The sequence below is a fragment of the Phycodurus eques genome, chromosome 1 (assembly GCF_024500275.1).
Source record: "Phycodurus eques isolate BA_2022a chromosome 1, UOR_Pequ_1.1, whole genome shotgun sequence".
NCBI lineage: Eukaryota > Metazoa > Chordata > Actinopteri > Syngnathiformes > Syngnathidae > Phycodurus > Phycodurus eques.
The window spans coordinates 25422721-25441882 of NC_084525.1; the positions used below are offsets into that span (position 1 = coordinate 25422721).

At 40.5% G+C, this 19162-nt stretch overlaps 1 protein-coding gene across 1 annotated transcript in view; it reads left to right on the forward strand.

Moving 5' to 3' along the window:
- cpne5a (copine Va) overlaps positions 1-19162 on the forward strand; it is a 119891-nt gene that overhangs the window by 56911 nt on the left and 43818 nt on the right. Inside the window, exons 8-10 of the mRNA XM_061695065.1 lie at positions 7408-7471; positions 13562-13665; positions 15455-15559. Coding sequence (XP_061551049.1) covers positions 7408-7471; positions 13562-13665; positions 15455-15559 — 273 coding nt within the window. The remainder of the gene's footprint in view (positions 1-7407; positions 7472-13561; positions 13666-15454; positions 15560-19162) is intronic.

Genomic DNA, 19162 nt, shown 5'->3' on the forward strand with positions numbered 1-19162 from the left:
GGGGACGGAACAACCATTTATCATTTGGACCGACCACAAGAATCTCGCTTACCTCCGTTCCGCCAAACGCCTTAACCCCCGACAAGCTTGCTGGGCTCTCTTCTTGAGCAGGTTTCATTTCAATCTCTCCTTCCGTCCTGGCTCCAAAAACGGCAAACCTGATGCCCTGTCTCGACTTTACTCACCCACCACCAGCCCTGACAAACCGGAACCCATTCTTCCTTCCTCGTGCTTCGTTGGTGCTCCCACTAGGCAAATCGAACTGGTGGTTAAGGAGGCCCAAAAAACTCACCCGGATCCCAAGATTGGGCCTCCAAACCGCCTGTTCATACCAGATTCTGAATGCTCTGACGTTCTTCAGTGGGCTCATATCTCCAAACTCACCTGTCATCCTGGCATCACCCGCACCATTCAGTTCATCCGGCAGCATTTCTGTTGGCCCAGCCTTGTTCAAGACACCCCGGAGTTTGTCCAAGCCCGCTGCTCCGTCTGTGCCCGAGGAAAGTCGACACACCTGCCCCCAGCTGGGCTGCAGCGTCCATTGCCTAACCCTAACCGCCCTTGGTCCCATAATGCTCTGTTCTTTGTTACTGGTCTACCTCCTTCTGAAGGTAACTCTGTCATTCACACCATTGTCGATCGTTTTTCCAAATCTGTCCATTACATACCTCTCCCCAAGCTACCATCCGCCTTCGAAACTACTGAGCTCCTTTTCCAGCATGTCTTTAGACTCCACGGTATTCCCATCGATATTGTCTCTGACAGAGGTCCTCAGTTCTCATCCCTGTTGTAGAAGGAATTCTGTAAAGCGGTGGGCGCAGCAGCCAGCTTGTCATCAGGATATCATCCGCAGACCAACGACCTGACGGAGCGGGCAAACCAATCAGCCTTCCGTTGTGTTGCCGCACGCAGCCCCTCCTCCTGGAGCTCATTCCTCCCGTGGATAGAGTACGCCCACAACTCCCTCACCAGTTCCGTGAGGATTGCTATGGTTACCAACCGCCATTGTTCAAGTAGCAGGAGCGGGCAGTGGCAGTCCCCGCAGTCAAGAATAATCTCCAGCGGATCCAGGCTGTAAGGAATGACGTCCGTGCGGCATTGACCCGGTCCGCCACACGCAACAAACAGCTTGCGGACCGTCATCGCTCCCCGAAGCCCGAATACAAGGTGGGCCAATCTGTCTGGCTTTCTTCTCATGACCTCCCACTTCAGACTGAATCCCGTAAAATCACACCCCGTTTCATTGGTCCTTTCCCGATTATCAAAATCATCAATCCCACTTCCGTCCAGTTGAAGCTTCCACTGTCCTTGAAAATTCACCCAACCTTCCACGTCTCGTTGCTAAAGCCTCTCTCCACCTGCGCCTTTTCTCCGGGCACTCCAGTTTCCTCCCACATCCCAAAAACATGCATGGTAGGTTAATGGACAACTCTAAATTGCCCGTCGGTGTGAATGTGAGTGCGAATGGTTGTTTGTTTGTATGTGCCCTGTGATTGGCTGACAACCACTTCAGGCTGTACCCCGCCTCCTGCCTGATGATAGCTGGGATAGACTCCAGCACACCCGCGACGCTAGTGAAGAGAAGCGGCTCAGAAAATGGATGGATAGATGGATGAATTTTAACTTGCTAATCCATGTTTTATCATTTTACTGTTTTGTTTGATCAATTAATTTATCCCACTTTTATGTTTGTATTTGATCTTGGTTTTCATCTTTCCATTTTGTTTTTAATCATGATTTTTTTGCCTCTGCACATTTTATGGCACACAGTATGTTCACAGAGTGTACTTTCCCGATTTTCCATAATGCATAGCATTTGACATAGCAAATAACACACAATGTTTTATAGTGCCACACCTCTCAGGCCACGGCATCGCAGTTTAGGCGGGATTGTCTGCATGTCATAAAACATGAATCAGATTGACGAGGTGTTCACTTGCTGGCTGCACACCACCTGCAGCAGGGCGCGTCCGTGTAGTCGGTTGGCGCAGGAAGCAGCACATTTCACATCATTTCATCATCAAAATGATCCAGGAGCATTCCAATCAGCAGCCGACATTTCACCGAAGGCAACCCCCCCCCCCCCCCCGCCCCTCACCACCACCTCACCCCCAAAAAAAGAAAAATGAAACAGTGGGGGATAAAACCACAGCATCTGTATTTACTGTATTCTTTCCTCCAAATACAGGAGGTTTTTACAATTTCTCAAGTGTCTTAATAACATGCCACAGGGTCCAGATGTTCAACAGCAGGTTTTAATGGGATTCACAGAGGTTCTGGCGGTCCTCTACAAGATTGTTAAAGTGAGCATTAAGGGGGTTCTAGAGTTTCTATCGGTCTAGGTGTTCTACTACATGTTCTATTGGTGATCGACTTGGTCTGGTAGTCCACTCCAAGTTTGCAAATGTGCTCATTAAGAAAGAGGTTCTGGCAGTTTACAGCAAGGCCGAGAATGTGGCTATTAAAAATGTTCTAGCGGTTCTACAGGTCTAGGTGTTCTACTACATGTTCTTGTGGTGATCAGTGAATTATTGAAGTCCACTCCAAGGTTGCGAATGAACCCATTAAGAAGGTTCTAGAGGTTCTTTAAGCCTAGATGTTCAACAGCATGTTCTATTGGTGATCAAGGATGTTCTGGTAGTCCACCATAAGATTGTGAACGTGATCATTAAGAATGTTCCGAGGTTCTATGGGTCCAAGTGTTCTACTCAATGGTCTAGTGGTGATCAAAGAGGTTCTGGTAGTCCATTCCAAGTTTGTGACTGTAGGTACACTCTCAAGTTTGTGATGGTGGGTATTAAGAATGTTCTAGAGATTCTAGAGGTTCTCGTAGTCCTCCAGGAGGTTTTAGTAGTCCGCAATAAGGTTTAGAATTTGCCTCTTAAGAAGTTTCTAGATGATGTACTGGTCTAGGTGTTCTACCAAAGTTTATATTGGTGATCATGGAGGTTCTGGTCGTCGACTACAAGGTATTGATTGCGGATATTAAGAATGGTCCTGAGCTTTTAAACGTCTAGATGTTCTGCAACCAGTTCCAGTTGTGATCAAAGAGGTCCTGAGAGTCCATTTCAGGTTTATGATTGTGGGTATTAAGAATGTTCTAGAGGTTCTACAGCAGACATGCCCAAAGTCCGGCCCCCGGGCCAAATCCGGCCCGTGTTCATATTTCCACTGGCCCGAAGCCTCTGTCATAAAACCAATAATATGTGGCCCGGCAGTACAAAATACACGCGCAATTTTATATTTCACCACAGGATGGCAGTAAACTTGTGGCTGAACTCTCGCGGGGCCGTTTTGCGCATGATCTGTTTTTTGCTCATTTCTAAAATGGCAACTGGAAGTAAGAAAAGGAAAGTTGATTGCGAGGACCGACGTTTCCAGGACAAATGGAAGTCTGAATATTTTTTCACTGAGTTTAGAAACAACTGTGTCTGCCTAATTTGCCAAGAGACTGTGGCTGTGTTCAAGGAGTTCAATATAAAAAAGCACTACCACATGCAAATTACGACAAGCTAACTGGGAACGAACGCAGTGAAAAATTGAAGCAACTGGAAGCTGGTTTAACGGCACAGCAACACTTTTTCACAAGAGCCAGTGAGTCGAATGAAAATGCAACAAAGGCAAGCTATGAGGTGGCAACGCTGATTGCCAAGCACTGCAAACCTTTTCCTGAGGGTGAATTTATTCAAGACTGTGATGAAAATGGTGGAGAACATTTGTCCTGAGAAAAAGCAACAGTTCGCCAATGTTTTCCTGGCTCGTGGCACTGTGTCACAAAGGATCAAAGAAGTTTCTTCTGATATTAAGAGACAGTTGGACGCAAAAGGAGTGGAGTTTGAATTTTTTTCGTGAGCCTGTGACGAAAGCACGGATGCATCCGACAGTGCTCAGTTACTGATTTTTTTTAGAGGAGTGGACAGTGAAATGAACGTGCGTGAAGAGTTACTTGACCTCCAGAGCCTTAAGGACCAAACAAGAGGGAAAGATTTATTTGCTTCTGTTTGTTCCGCCGTACATGACATCAAATTAAAGTGGAATAAAATCACGGGGATTTTTACGGATGGCGCACCTGCCATGGTTGGCGAGCACAGTGGATTATCCACCCTAGTGTGTCACAAAGTAAGCGAAGAAGGAGGTAAAGCTACAAAACTCCATTGTATTATTCACCAAAAAGTTCTATGTGCCAAACCGTTTCCGTGGATCTCAGTGACGTTCCACCCCACCTGCAGTTGGAGCTCATTGAGCTGCAGTGTGACACAGAGTGTCGCAGCCGGTACCAACAACTCCCTCGTCAACTTTTACCAGCAGCTGGATAAAGACAGGTTCCAAGAGATTCGTACATTTGCTAAGAAAATGTTGAGCTTGTTTGGCTCGACATACTTGTGTGAGAAGACATTCTCAGTCATGAACATGAATAAGAACTGCGTGAGGACAAGACTAAGTGACTCCCACCTGCGTGACATCTTGCGCATTAAAACCATCGCTTTTGAGCCAGACCTGCCCCATTTACTGCAGTCGAGATCTCAGTATCACCCTTCACATTAATGCAAACATGTTGTTTGTTGATTCTGATGAATAAAGTTTGAGTTTGAGTCAAATTTCATAAAAATACTTTATTTTGCATTTCATTTATTTTGCAGTTTATTTTAACCTTAATTTATCCAGGTCAGGCAGTTATAAGATCTACCTAGCAGCAGACAGCATAGTAAAACTAGTAAAATAAAAATACAAAAAAGCATTCCCCTCGTCGGTAGCATGTAAAATTAATGCTGGCCCACATGACAATTTTTTTACGGCAATGTGGCCCCTGAGCCAAAACGTTTGGGCACCCCTGTTCTACAGTGTAGCTGGTCCACAGCTTCTAGTAGTAATCAAGGAGGTTATGGTAGTCTGCAACAAAGTTGACAATGTGCCTATTAAGAAGCTCCAAGATGAATGATATATAGTGAGGTTCAAGAGTTTCTGTGTGTTCAATTGAGACAAAAGACACCAATTAATAATCTGATAAAATATTAAATCAAATAGTGCTGCTATTGAAAAAATAACTATTTTAATCCTCAGGGAACACCTCTCAGATGAAAAGAATATCAAGTTGATAGGGGCCAGTTGTGGGTTGGACTGATGTAATTGTCAGGCAACATTTAGCCCGAGGGGTTTGAAATTGAATGAATTCTTTTTAATTGATGTAAAATCAGTGATGGCTGGTGGAGTTGTCGCTGGCAGGGCGCTATACATCAAATTTTTCTCTCTCTCTCTCTCTCTCTCTCTCTCTCTCTCTCTCTCTTTCTCTCTCTCTCTCTCTCTCTCCTCCAGTATTGCTGGGCCAATGGCAAGCCGAGCTTTCATTAGATTGACAACCATTGGGGTAGATTTCACTGCGGTGCCAGGATGCTTCCTTCTAGCAGAGTTCAGAATGGGGAAAATAGGCGACTACCCAACAACATTTTTGCAGTGGATGGACAAATCTCTAAATACAAACAACCCTATACCACCGTCATGCCAGCAGCTCAATGGCGCCAAGTATTGCATTTCAGAAGCTAACACTGTTATCTAACGGTAATCTGTGAACCCCAGAAGATTTCTTTATATCACATTTAAAAGTCACTCATCATACAGTAGGTCCCCTTTTAGCACTGAATAACTTGGCTGTTTGAAAAGATCCTTTTGAAGCCAATGTACCTCGACATGAACACACTGACAGCCCGGCCATTATTACTTGGCCTGAGCAGTGAAATGTTTACTGGCTCTTTGGAGGTTTCCATCAAACAGTGACTCCTCTGGAAACATCAATAATTCAAGGACGCTTAATTCACCTTGAAATGGGTCCCCGTGGAGCTTGAAGAAGCAACCAGAGAGCGTCTACCCTCAATGCTTCATTTGTATTCTTGCCTCATCAAAAGATCAGGCGTAGCAGGGGCGTATGTAGGATTTGTAGTATTAGAGCTGCTTAGCCCCACGTTACAATTTCAAACACAGGATCTTAATCGTGACATACTTTTGGTCAAATGAGTACTGGGTACACCGCACAAAGTCACTTTCAAAAGTGACTTTGATGTTCGAGTCTCTAAAAAACATGTTAAAGAAAACGTTTATGTTTAGACTACAAATGAAATTTTTTCCCCCCCCTTACAGATCACCGTATTTGGGCATGTCAGGGACAGCACTTCTCAAAAAGGCTTCTTGTTTTGGTTATGATTGTATGAAACTGGTCTCAGGGGATCATTTAATCTATCTTCCTAGTGGGGTGTTACTGAGGGAATCTTTAGGGGTTATGCTGGAAACCTCTCAAATACACCCAGATACACATTTCCAAATATTGTTGGGTTTTCAGGCATTTTAAGGCTCCCGAAAACGCCATTAATTTGGCAGAAAATAATGATAAGCGAGTGAGTCATGATCACAACATTGGGCCAGGAAAATTTCAAATGTAAATCTTCGTTATAAAGTTTTACGAAGTATGTTCCATTTTTTGCAGACTTGTAATACATCTTTGGAGATCAGTGGGGCTGCAATAATGATTGACACGTGGGGCCATCTAATGGATATTTAGATTTAAATATAATAAAACTATGGAGGTTGTGGATTTTTTTTTAATCCTGGCCATACACCATTTCTAATTGTCTTGTTACCCTAGCTTTGTCATGTGAGTTCATTGCTCATCATTGTTCATCTTTATATACCCCGCAATTAAGTGGCAACCTGTCCACTATTTGTCAATATGTGCCTTGACTTTAGATGACGAACATTCCCGCCTCTTGCCCAATGTCAACTAATATAGACTCCAGCTGACCCACAACCCTAATCAGGATAAGCGCTATAGAACATTGATGGATGGATGGATGGGTGAATGCATGGATGTAGTGTAATTGAAGTCTACCCACAAATTGCCTTTTTGCTGCAGTTTCAGTAAATGCAAATGATGCTGTGATTGAAAGAAAACTTTATCAAGATCCGCTTGGAAAAACAACTAAATATGAGTTATCTCCGGAGCAACTGATCGACTAATGTGTTGTTCATGTAATAGGATGGCTAAGCCGCTCTGGTGTTCTAATACGTCTTTATGCTCAGAAGGGATTTTTGCAGCCAGATAGGGATCACATGTGCTCATGTGTTTCACCAGCTTTCCACCACATTGTGTCAAGATGAGAAAAGTAAAAAATAAATAGATACAAAAATTTAAAAAACAAGATGTACGGAGATATAGCTAGAGCGGAGAAACCAAATCATGCGCTTATTAGAGAAATCACACAATTCTCCAGTGTCTTGTTGCGGCATTTTTCCATAAAAAATGTGTGCGGGAGAAGTAGTTACGCCGTTACTTTTTTTTTTTTTTACTCCACCGCATCAGTCTGTTGTGACACATGCCCTGGTCATTCCAATCATTTGTGTTTTTCTTTCTGTCTGCAGTGGAATACCCGGGAAGAAATGTGGGACCATTATCTTGTCTGCTGAGGAACTTGGCAACTGCAGAGTAAGTCTTTGGCTCAGAGCATTAAAAGCATACAGTAGTATGCATCGGGCAGCACGGTGGTGAGCGGTTAGCACATCTACCTCACAGTTCAGAGGTCCTGGTTTCGAAACTCTAAGAAATGGTCCATAGGTGTACATGTGACCATGAATGCTTACTTGTCTATATATGTGCACAGTGATTGACTGGCGACCAATCCAGGGTGTACGCCATCTGTTGCCCAAAGTCAAGAAAAGTTTGTTGATAGACGTTATTCACAAAAGATTCTCAAAGGGCTTCAGAGGCCTGCAGTTCACAAAAATCAACAACATCCCCTGGTCTAGGATCATAGTCACTGGAGGATTTATTAATTTTGGATAAAATTCACAAAGAACAGCGTGAGCTGTCAAAGTCATCCTGACTGCTGGAGACTTCGGCTATGGAGGAGCTAGCAGCGGGCTCGACGTACGCCCACACCTTAGTAGACGTTTCACTATCCCGGCAAAAATCCCCCACTGCATGACTATTTAAACACTGTATTACCAATACTAGCTGTCACCGGGAATAAAAAAAAGTGTTGCCAGAGTTTGTAAATCTTAATTTGTCCTCTTTTTTTGTCATTACGAACGACAAGTCATGTGGAAAGGTTTTAATAACTTTGTTAAAGTACCTACAGAATCTGTCTGTCTGTCTGTCAATACTATTATTTTGGAAAAGTACAACCAGTAACCATTCAAATCTGATTTATTTGCTAGTTTACGTCCTCATGAATCGCAAGTGGGGATATAGAATCAGAGTCCGAGCATTTATTTATATATATATATATATAATATATATATATATATATATATATATAGTAATTAAAAGTAATTAAGTTACATTACACTATTATTGTGGTACACTACATTACTGGTACATTGCTACATTTTTTGTAACCATGTAACTAGTAACTGTATCGGAATACATTTTTTAAGTAACCCTACTAACTGGTGTTATAATCTGCTGTGATCTCCATTGGCTCAATAAGTATGGTAAAAAAAAAAAGCATTACGTGCTGCCTGGAAAGCTGGGGAAAGACTTAGTGTTCACTATCTCGTTTTCATCTTTGCTATAAGGTTTTCAGTGGAGCAGCATACATTTACTCCATGAATGTTTAATGGTGCAAAGGCAAGCAAGCATCAAATAATTGGATATGTGCTAACTTTATGTTCGACACTAAGAGAGAGAAGCAGTTATTGTTGTTCAACAATCTTTTTCCACTATTCAATGTTTTTCTTTGAGCTTCATGACCTCTATACCTTATGTTTAGTTTTTCTACTTTGCACAATGGTCATAAAATAGTCCTCTGTTTGGTTAATGACATTTTACTTTCCACTGCAGTTTGCATGGAATCTTTTAGCAATATAGTGACGCACCTGCCTATTTGCGCTTTGCTCGTCACAAATTCATCTTGTCCTGTTTTTTTCATATTTGATATTTGTGGTTTTTGTGGTATTTCTATAATGCTCTTAGATACAACAAACACTTACTTATAGAAAAGTAATTGGTGTCAAAGAAGTACCGTATGTTGAAGTGATGCATCTCAATTGAGAGACTAACATTTTTGTATATCAGGGAGGAGTTAAATTAATCCTGGGTTATTAAAAAGTTATGGAGAGTCTTCAGTTTGCGTTCATGTGCAAGTACGTGCTCTTCTGGTACGTTAAAAAATATAAGTTTTATATATATATATATATATATATATATATAATCGTATGTAAGACATTTGTTTTAAGGGTAATGTAAGATGAGTATGAAATTATGTGTTTTGGGTTTACAGTATGTAGTATATTTCTGGTTCAAACTATTAATAATAATTCATAATTTTTTAAAATTTAATTTAATCAATTTAATTTAATATTTTTTTAGGAATGTGTCAAGGTTTGTTTTGATGTGGTTTTAGGCTGTGTGCAAGGGACAGGGGGTGCGCCAACTCTTTCAGATTGTTGAAGGGGACTGCACGTGGCTTTCGGGGACATTTAGGAAAGGCTGTGCTGGATGATTAAAGCCTGCGCTGAAGTGAGTTCATCACTGACAAAAATCACTGGTCAATTCTTTTTCACTCTCCCGGGCGAACTAATTCATTCATTAAGCCACATTTTCCACCGCGTCTACCTGAGGCAGCTACTGCATGGGTAATTGACTTGGCTCTGTGCTAATATTTTCTATTTTAGTGCTCCCTATTAACACTCACTCCCCCTAACATCCTCACCAGCATTCTGGCAGGATTTCTGGCAGATGCAAATAAAGCACAATGACACACAGCAATAAAAGGACACAGTGATCTTTTATTACCACTTGTTCAGGGGGTCTCTGACTGTAAATGGGTCATTCCTCCGTATGTACTTTTTTTAACTTAAATTTCCTTCATTTTAAAACGATACACCCGCCCCCCATGTGCTATTTTCAACATAAATAATTATTTTTTTTGATTGTTTTTAAATTAAATTGACTTCATTTTGTTTTGTTAAAAAGCCCTAAAAACCCACAGAGGGAGGATATGAATTTGTGGCAATGGCTCTATAACTTGACCGTGAAACCATCTGGGGAAGAAAAAGACCATTGTGGACTTCCTGGGCTAAGTAGAATCTCACAATAGTGCTGGTAATGACACGAATGCGAGGGGTAAAAAAGAAAAAAAAAAAAAAGAAAAAAACAGAGGCTGATTCATTTTACCACCACTGACTGTTTTAATCAACTCTTCACTATCTTCAACATCCCCACCGTGATGATTGGAAACATAAACTGTATGATTGGAAACAACAGCGAGAATGCGGAGGAGCTTTAATAGGTGTCATGAAATAATCACTCTCCCTCTCTCTGAGATGGAGGAGAGTTGGAGGAGTCAACAATGCTGCTCAGTCATCGGTGTGTTGATGCGAATGTGACACCTGCACGACATCATCGCATTCAGCATTAATACAATTAACATGAGATTCACAAGTTTCAGTCCTCTGTCTCCATTTCCCTCCTCCACTATCCTCATCCTATGCTAACACTAGCCACGGCTGGGCGATATGGCCTTCAAAAATATTTTTGGGTCAATTTGTCAAAACAAGTATGTAAACACAGTCTTGAATGAATTACCATTTCAATTGTTTCACAGTTTAACATAAAATTAGCCATCAACCTGATAAGTATTGTTGTGTTTGGACCAAAATATTAATCATCTTTTTTCATCAACGTACCAAAGTATACAAAACACGTGGGGAAATGTGTTTTGATCCGATGAAACAAAGGTTGAACTTTTTAGCCATAATTCCAAAAAGTATCTTTGGCGCAGGGGCTGTTTTTCTTCAGCTTAGTCAAGGTGGAGGGAATTATGAACAGTTCGAATTAGCAGTCAATGGGTCTCAGTCACAAACAAATGCGTAGAAATGTTCTTATTCTGCGCACAATTTGAGGGTATACGCAAAATCACTGTCGGATTCATGCATGACATGTGCGCACTGGCCAATTTTTATCACACCTTTCGTGCCTATGTTAGTGAATTAGAATTGATTAAAAATGACAAGCTTGTGCCCATGAGCTGTAAACTGCATAAACCGCGCCCCTATTTCCCTATGAAAGGACATCCGTCTGCAGACAATACGCGGAGGTGTAGTCACAAAAGATTGCGCCAAAACTTTCATAACATTCTTAATCTTTATCCTATTTTCAAAAGGTTGACCTCATCAGAAAGCTTACTAAAAAACAGAAACTGACAACCTGTATTCATCATGTTAATCATTTTTAATTAATTTTAAAGTTAAATGAGAGAATGTGGCACAAAACACATACTAAGACTAAAAATATTTGAGCCAAGATGCACAAACTTTCTAAGTTAAAAAATATATATGTATAAAATATATACTAATGAATAAATATAGCACAGTATAGAGGCATTTGTAATTGATAAAATTCAGGAAATTCGCATTGTATGCCAATTTTGTCAATCGGAGTTACGTCACAAGCAACCACGCCAGCAGCAGATGTGGGCCCGCATTGATCAAATTACCATAATTTCTCGTGTATAATGCGCATTTCTTTCACCCAAAAATTGTCAAAAGTCAACAGTGCCCATTATACATGGGTATAGGGGAAAATGAAAAAGATTGTATAAATGTATGCCGCCATCTAGTGGTTATGAAAAAGCTGTACACTTTCGTTCCGAAATGCCATATATATATATATATATATATATATATATATATATATATATATATATATATATATATATTCAATTTCAAAATAAGAGCATGTAAATCAAAATAAAGTATTATCTGTTCAAATAAAGTGCTTAACTTCAGAATAATTCTTTGAAAAAATGAACAAAAATACAAATAATACTTCATGTTTTGATCATATGAGTAGAAACAAAATCATCCATTGTAAAAATCCATTATACATAAGTAGAAGGGTTTTCCAGGATTTTGAGGTCAAATTTGGGGGTGCGTATTATACATCAGTGCGCATTAAACACGAGAAATTATGGTGCATCACATTGGCACATGCAAAATCAAAGAAAAACATTTAAGTCTGAGGGATTTGAAAGAATAACTAAAGCCTTGGATAGACTAGGAACTGTGAGCGGTCCGAATGCTGTTCCAGTTGCGAAACTTGCTCATTGAGTAACAACATCGTACTGCAGGCAGACGTGCACATAAAAGCACTTGAACGGAATGAGGGTAAAAGTGATGAGAAGTGTCCTTTTCACAATTTTTTAGGACAATCAACTCATTAGCAAATTCCCCGTTTAAGTCATTATGTTTACATTTATTATTATTGTTTTTATAAATGACTGTGGTTTCAATATGTTGTGCATCTTTTTGTGTAAAAGATGTTTGAAGTTTTTTCGAAAGCTGATCATTGTTTGTATATATACGCATGGTCTGAGGAGGATCTAGTACGAACAAAAACAAGTACGAACATATTGATGAATCACAGATTTGTACGTCCAACATACATGCATACGATTTAAGGACAAATTTCTGCCTACGTACTATTAGTGAATGATGCTCAGTGTATTTACAAAACTTTCAGGCCTCTACTAGAAAACAACAACAACAACAACAACAACAAATTGTCGGGAAACGCCAACTAGAACACCTGAACTTTATTTTGGGTTAATCGCAGATACTTCAAACAGTGCCATGTATGTAATGACTCCCATTTTTTCATGAGTTTGAATGTGATTCTGAACACAGCCACATCCATAGTTATATGAGGCTGTGCAAACTTGTGCAACTACATTATCTCATTTCTTTTTTACTTTCCCTCTCCAAAATATTAGATTTTCAATTGTGTTGTACAGCTTGTAGGTCACATTTAATGGTGAAAAGGTATCATTTGGACTTGCCTGTACACTGTAAAAACCCATAACAAACTCTCACCTAAAGATCTGTGATACAGCAGTGGTCCACTGTATAAGTGGACATCAGGCTTTTACATACTGTACGATGTCACTGACCTGTCCACCACGCAACTTCATTGGTATACGATAGCTGAGAGCGTGACCACCATTTGATAGCAAGAGCTTTTTCAGGCCATGTTCATTGTCTTTATAATGTTGTCTACATGCAAATGGTGCCTAAATGGGTGTAATTATGCTAATGGAGCCTAACGTATTATTAGCTGCACTCACACATACCCTGGGCACGCATTGTGTACGAAGGCCCCCCTCCTCCACGCACAGCCATTCCAATCTAATCTCCTGCTATTATGATCAACAAGGTAGTCTCCCTGTGATAGCCCTCACTGGGTTATAATGCAGGCATTGTATGACATACTGTTATTATCATCATCATCATAATAGTCATCATTATCATCATCAGAATCCTAATAATAATAAGTGATCAGTGACCATGCCCATAAGTCAAAGCACTCGTTCCACAATTAATCTTAGCCCCATTGAAATGAATGGACAATTTCTAATGTGTTTTTAATAAGGAAAATAGCGCTCCATAAAATTGACCGTACTAACTTGGTCTGGTCATCGCAAGTTGATAATGTGTTTTAACCAAAATGCACTGAAACAAAAATGCATTGGAACTTTCCCAAAATCCTCTGAGGTTGTCTTTTTTTTGTCCTCTGAAGGACTACACCACCATGCAGTTTTGTGCCAACAAGCTGGACAAGAAAGACTTCTTTGGGAAGTCAGACCCCTTCATGGTTTTCTACAGGAGCAATGAGGATGGCACGTAAGTTTGTCTCTTTGTCTGTCTTTTTAGCGTAAGTCTCGTAAAGCTAAGGCCCAGTACACACATAAAGACAATGGGGCTGTTTTTGTCCTAATTTTGCCCCTTTATGACCAAGGATGACTAATGTCAAACTCTACGTTTCATATCTTATAAGATTATCCAGTAAAGTTATTCTGTGGTCTGAGGTGTGTTAATTTGTCCTGATAATAGGGTGGGAAACAGATCTTGGCCGACAATCTTAAATACTGTATGAAATGTGTTCAATGTTTACAACCAAAAATCTTCGCATATGTGGAAAGCCGACGACTCCTAAGTCATAACTCCGTGAATTATGACGTGAAACGGAATGTAGCCAATCAAGCAGCGACCTGACTGACGACATATCCGATGTTGTATTTCATATAAGTGGGTTGACCAGACAGCAAGAAATATTTTCCAAAGCAAGTCTTTTTGTTGACATCGCCATTCAACAACACTCCTGCCCTTCTTCGTTTTTGTGAGATAACGTGCTCATGCGAGATGTCTGCCTTGGAGGTCTTTTTTCTAGTTTAGTGATGGAAAAGAATCTTTGTGTGTGGTGTTCTGTAGTGTTGTAACACACAAGACCCCATTCTGAAAGTCTTGGTCTCGTTTGGGACTCGACTACCGAAAGTCTTGGGGTTTTGTCAGTCTCGGACTGGCTGGACTTTCCGGTCGAGACCAGCACTGATCTACTATTCTTCAACTTCATTAATAAGGAGAATCACTGGATAAAACATCAAATACCTTCAATTCATGTTATTAACCCAGGTGTTAAACACAGGTAAGCTATTGTTAGCTGTAGGTAACACAGCGACTTTAATTTTGTCTTTCTGAGATGAATATTTTGGGAAAGAGGTTTTAATTCCACCTTAAATTGGCTTTATTTAACAGTCTTACACTTTGGCTGTAGCTTATGTTAAATCAACTAAATTGGCTAATTTTTCCACTCTTTGCATGAGCAGCACTCGTAAACTAGCTTTCCACTCGCATTTCACTTTTAAATACATACAAAGATATATTTTTTGCAAGAATTTAGTTGAGAAAAATTCTTAAGGTTTGAGAATTTGCCATGTTGCACTTTGAAATAGTTGCAGTATAGAGTTTTCTCTGTCACGTGTTTAAAAAAAAAAAACATTTTTAACTATAGAGTGAATGCTCTTCAACTGGGACCCGGGTTCAAATAAGCCCTCCTCTGTGTGGAATTTGCATGTTCTCCCCGTGCATGCGTGAGTTTTCTCCGGGTACCTCGGTTTCCTACCACATCCCAAAAACATGCGTGGTAGGTTGATGGAAGACTCTAAATTGCCCATAGATGTGAATATGAGGGTGAATGGTTGTTTGTTTATATGTGCCCTGCGATTGGCTGGCGACCAGTTCAGGGTGTACCCCGCCTCTCGCCCGAAGGTAGCTGGGATAGGCTCCAGCACGCCCGCGACCCCAGTGAGGATAAGCGGTAAAGAAAATGGATGGATGGATGCTCTTCAACTGTTCAAGCTTGTTTTGGTTTTTAAATTGGTCTTGTCACAGCGTGGGCTTGTCTTGGTCTTCTTCTTCTTCTGCGTTCTTGATCACAACACTAGTGTTCTGTGTTGAAATGATCAGAGCACACCACACACAGTACAACCAGAACTTTTCAATGCCATATTTTTTATCTTCATGTGTTTGAATTTGAAAACTGTACCAGGCCTAAATCAGAGGCAGGCAGACTAGGGAAAGGTCTTGTGGTGCTACAGTACGCTTCAAATTCCCATTGATCTTTCATGTTCAGGTTCACCATCTGCCACAAGACTGAAGTGGTGAAGAACACGCTGAACCCCGTGTGGCAGCCCTTCTCCATCCCTGTGCGGGCGCTCTGCAACGGAGACTACGACAGGTAAGCCCCATGATGCAATATCATCATTTATTGCAAATTGTTTTGTGGACCCCAAAGCTACAGCTCGTGGCATTTGAGAAGCACTGTTTTTCAGCTTCAGTGTGCACAGTGGTACATTCTACAAGATTCTTATCAGATTTTGAGCAACATTTGGAAGAGGCCTGATTCCGAACTGAAGAAATACGATGAAAAAGTTAGTTTTTCAAGAAAAGTTGCATTACAAGAATAAAGGCTCTTTTTTTCTTTTCTTTTTTTTTCAAAAAGCACTACTTTTTTAAGAATGAAAGTAAGAATGAAAATTTCACATATGCATACATACATTAAGAATGAAAATTTCATTCTTTTTAAGTATGAAATTAAGAATGATTTTTTTAGTTGTTCTTTATTAAAACGTACCATTTGGGGGATAAAGACATATTTTAAAATAAGTTTTTTTAAAGTATTTTTTTTCAAGAAATATACATTGTCAGAGTCATATTTTTCGAGATAATTGTATTTTCTTTGTAAAAGTCTTATTTTTCTACATAAGTTATCGGGGTTTGGGGAAGAAAGCCATAATATTATGAAAATATTTTTTTATAAAGTGATATTTAGATAAAGTCATATTTTTTTTATGTGAAGTCCTAGTTTTGGAGAAAACAAATCCTAGTATTCCAAGTAAAACGTCCTCTTAAAAAGGTTGCAGTTTTTCAAGAAAATGAAACATTTTGAGAATAATCGCTTAGATTTTTTAGAGACTCCTATTTTTTATGAAACAGATTTTTGTTTTTTTTTGTTTTTAGTTACAGTAAAAGGTGTACTTTTTTTTAGACAAAGTCATATATATTTAAACATTTTATATAAAGTAATAGTTTTGGAGAACAACATCACATAGTCGAATACACAACAAAGACAAGTTATTTAATGTTCAAACTGATCAAATTTATTGTTTTTAGCAAAGAATCATTAACTTGGAATTTTATGGTTGCAACACGTTCCAGAAAAGCTGGGACAGGTGGCAAAAAAGACTGAGAAAGTTGAGGAATGCTCATCAAACACCAGTTTGGAACATTCCACAGGTGAAAAGGCTAATTGGGAACATGTGGGTGCCATGATTGGGTATAAAAGGAGCTTCCTTGAATTGCTCAGTCATTCAGAAGCAAAGATTGGGCAACGTTAACCTCTTTGTGAACAAGTGTGTGAGAAAATAGTCAAACAGTTTAAGGACAATGTTCCTCAACGTACAATTGGAAGGAATTGAAGGATTTCTTCAGTTCACAGTGGTGAGGTGTGCTGTAGGTGTGACAGACGAATTTAAGGTGGAGGTGGGACTGCATCAGGGATCAGCCCTAAGCCCCTTCCTGTTTGCAGTGGTGATGGATAGGCTGACAGATGAGGTTAGACTGGAATCCCCGTGGACCATGATGTTTGCAGATGACATTGTGATCTGCAGTGAAAGCAGAGAGCAGGTGGAGGAACAGTTAGAAAGATGGAGGCATGCACTGGAAAGGATGGGAATGAAGATTAGCCGAAGTAAGACAGAATATATGTGCATGAATGAGAGGAGTGGTGGGGGAAGAGTGAGGCTACAGGGAGAAGAGATAGCAAGGGTGCAAGACTTTAAATACTTGGGGTCAACCTTACAGAGTAATGGTGAGTGTGGTCAGGAAGTGAAGAAACGGGTCCAAGCAGGTTGGAACGGGTGGAGGAAGGTGTCAGGTGTGTTATGTGACAGAAGAGTCTCTGCTAGGATGAGACGTGCGGATTAGAGACAGTGGCACTGAAGAGACAACAGGAAGCAGAGCTGGAGGTGGCGGAAATGAAGATGTTGAGGTTCTCTCTCGGAGTGACCAGGTTGGATAAAATTAGAAATGAGCTCATCAGAGGGACAGCCGAGGTTCGATGTTTTGGAGACAAAGTTAGAGAGAGCAGACTTTGATGGTTTGGACATGTCCTGAGGAGGGAGAATGAGTATATTGGTAGAAGGATTATGAGGATGGAGCTGCCAGGCAAGAGAGCTTGAAGAAGACCAAAGAGAAGGTTGATGGATGTCGTGAGGGAAGACATGAGGGCAGTTGGTGTTTGAGAGGAGGATGCAGGAGATAGTCTTACATGGAAAAGGATGAGGCGCTGTGGCGACCCCTAAAGGGACAAGCCGAAAGGAAATGTAGCAGCTCATCTACGGTCCATAATATCATCAAAAGGTTCAGAGAATCTGGAGAAATCACTGCATGTAAGCAGCAAGGCCCAAATCTCACATTGAATGCCCGTGACCTTTGATTCCTCAGGCGGCACTGCATCAAAAACCAACATCAATGTGTAAACGATATCACCACATGGGCTCTGGAACACTTCAGAAAACCAATGTCAGTAAATACAGATCGGAGCTACATCCGTAAGTGCAACTTGAAACTCTACTATGCAAAGCAAAAGCCATTTATTAACAACACCCAGAAAGACTGCCGGCTTTTCTGGGCCTGAGCTCATCTAAAATGGACTAGTGCAAAGTGGAAAAGTGTTCTGTAGTCCGATGAGTCCACATTTCAAATTGTTTTTGGAAATTCTGGACGTCGTGTCCTCCGGGCCAAAGAGGAAAAGAACCATCCGGACTGTAATGGACGCAAAGTTCAAAAGCCAATCTGCGATGGCATGGGGCTGTGTTAGTGCCAATGGCATGGGTAACTTACACATGTGTGAAGGCACCATTAATGCTGAAAGGTACATACCGGTTTTGGAGAAACATATGCTGCCATCCAAGCAACGTCTTTTTCATGGACGTCCCTGCTTATTTCAGCAAGACAATGCCAAACCACATTCTGCATGTGTTACAACAGCGTTTCTTTGTAGTAAAACAGTGTGGGTACTCGACTGGCCTGCCTGCAGTCCAGACTTGTCTCCCATTGAAAATGTGTGGCGCATTATGAAGCGTAAAATACGACAATGGCGACCCCGGACTGTTGAACAGCTGAAGCTGTTCAGCAAGCAAGAATTGGGAAATAATTCCACCTACAAAGCTTCAACAATTAGTATCCTCAGTTCCCAAACATTTATTGAATGTTGTTAAAAGAAAAGGTGATGTAACACAGTGGTAAACATGACCCTGTCCCAACTTTTTTGGAACGTGTTGCAGACATAAAATTCTAAGTTCATGATTATTTGCTAAAGAAAATCAAGTTTATCCCTCCATCCATTTTCCGAGCCGCTTATCCTCACTAGGGTTGCGCCAGTGCTGGAGCCTGTCCCAGCTATCTTCGGGGAGGAGGCGGGGTAGACCCTGAACTGGTCGCCAGCCAATCGCAGTCAAGTTTATCAGTTTAAACATTAAATATCTTGTCTTTGTTGTGTATTAAATTTAATATTGGTTGAACATGATTTGCAAATCATTGTATTCTGTTTTTATTTATGTTTAACACAACGTCCCAACTTCATCGGAATTGGGTTGTGCAAAACAAAATGACGGATAACTACTTTTGAAATCAGAAGCCTGTCAAAAATTGTATGCTCAACTAATATTTCATTTATTTCAAAAGATGGATTGATAACAATAAATCCTTGTAATAGCTCAACGTTATTAAACATGAAGACAATTTTCAGTCTTGGTATTTTAGCAAGAAACATGAAGTG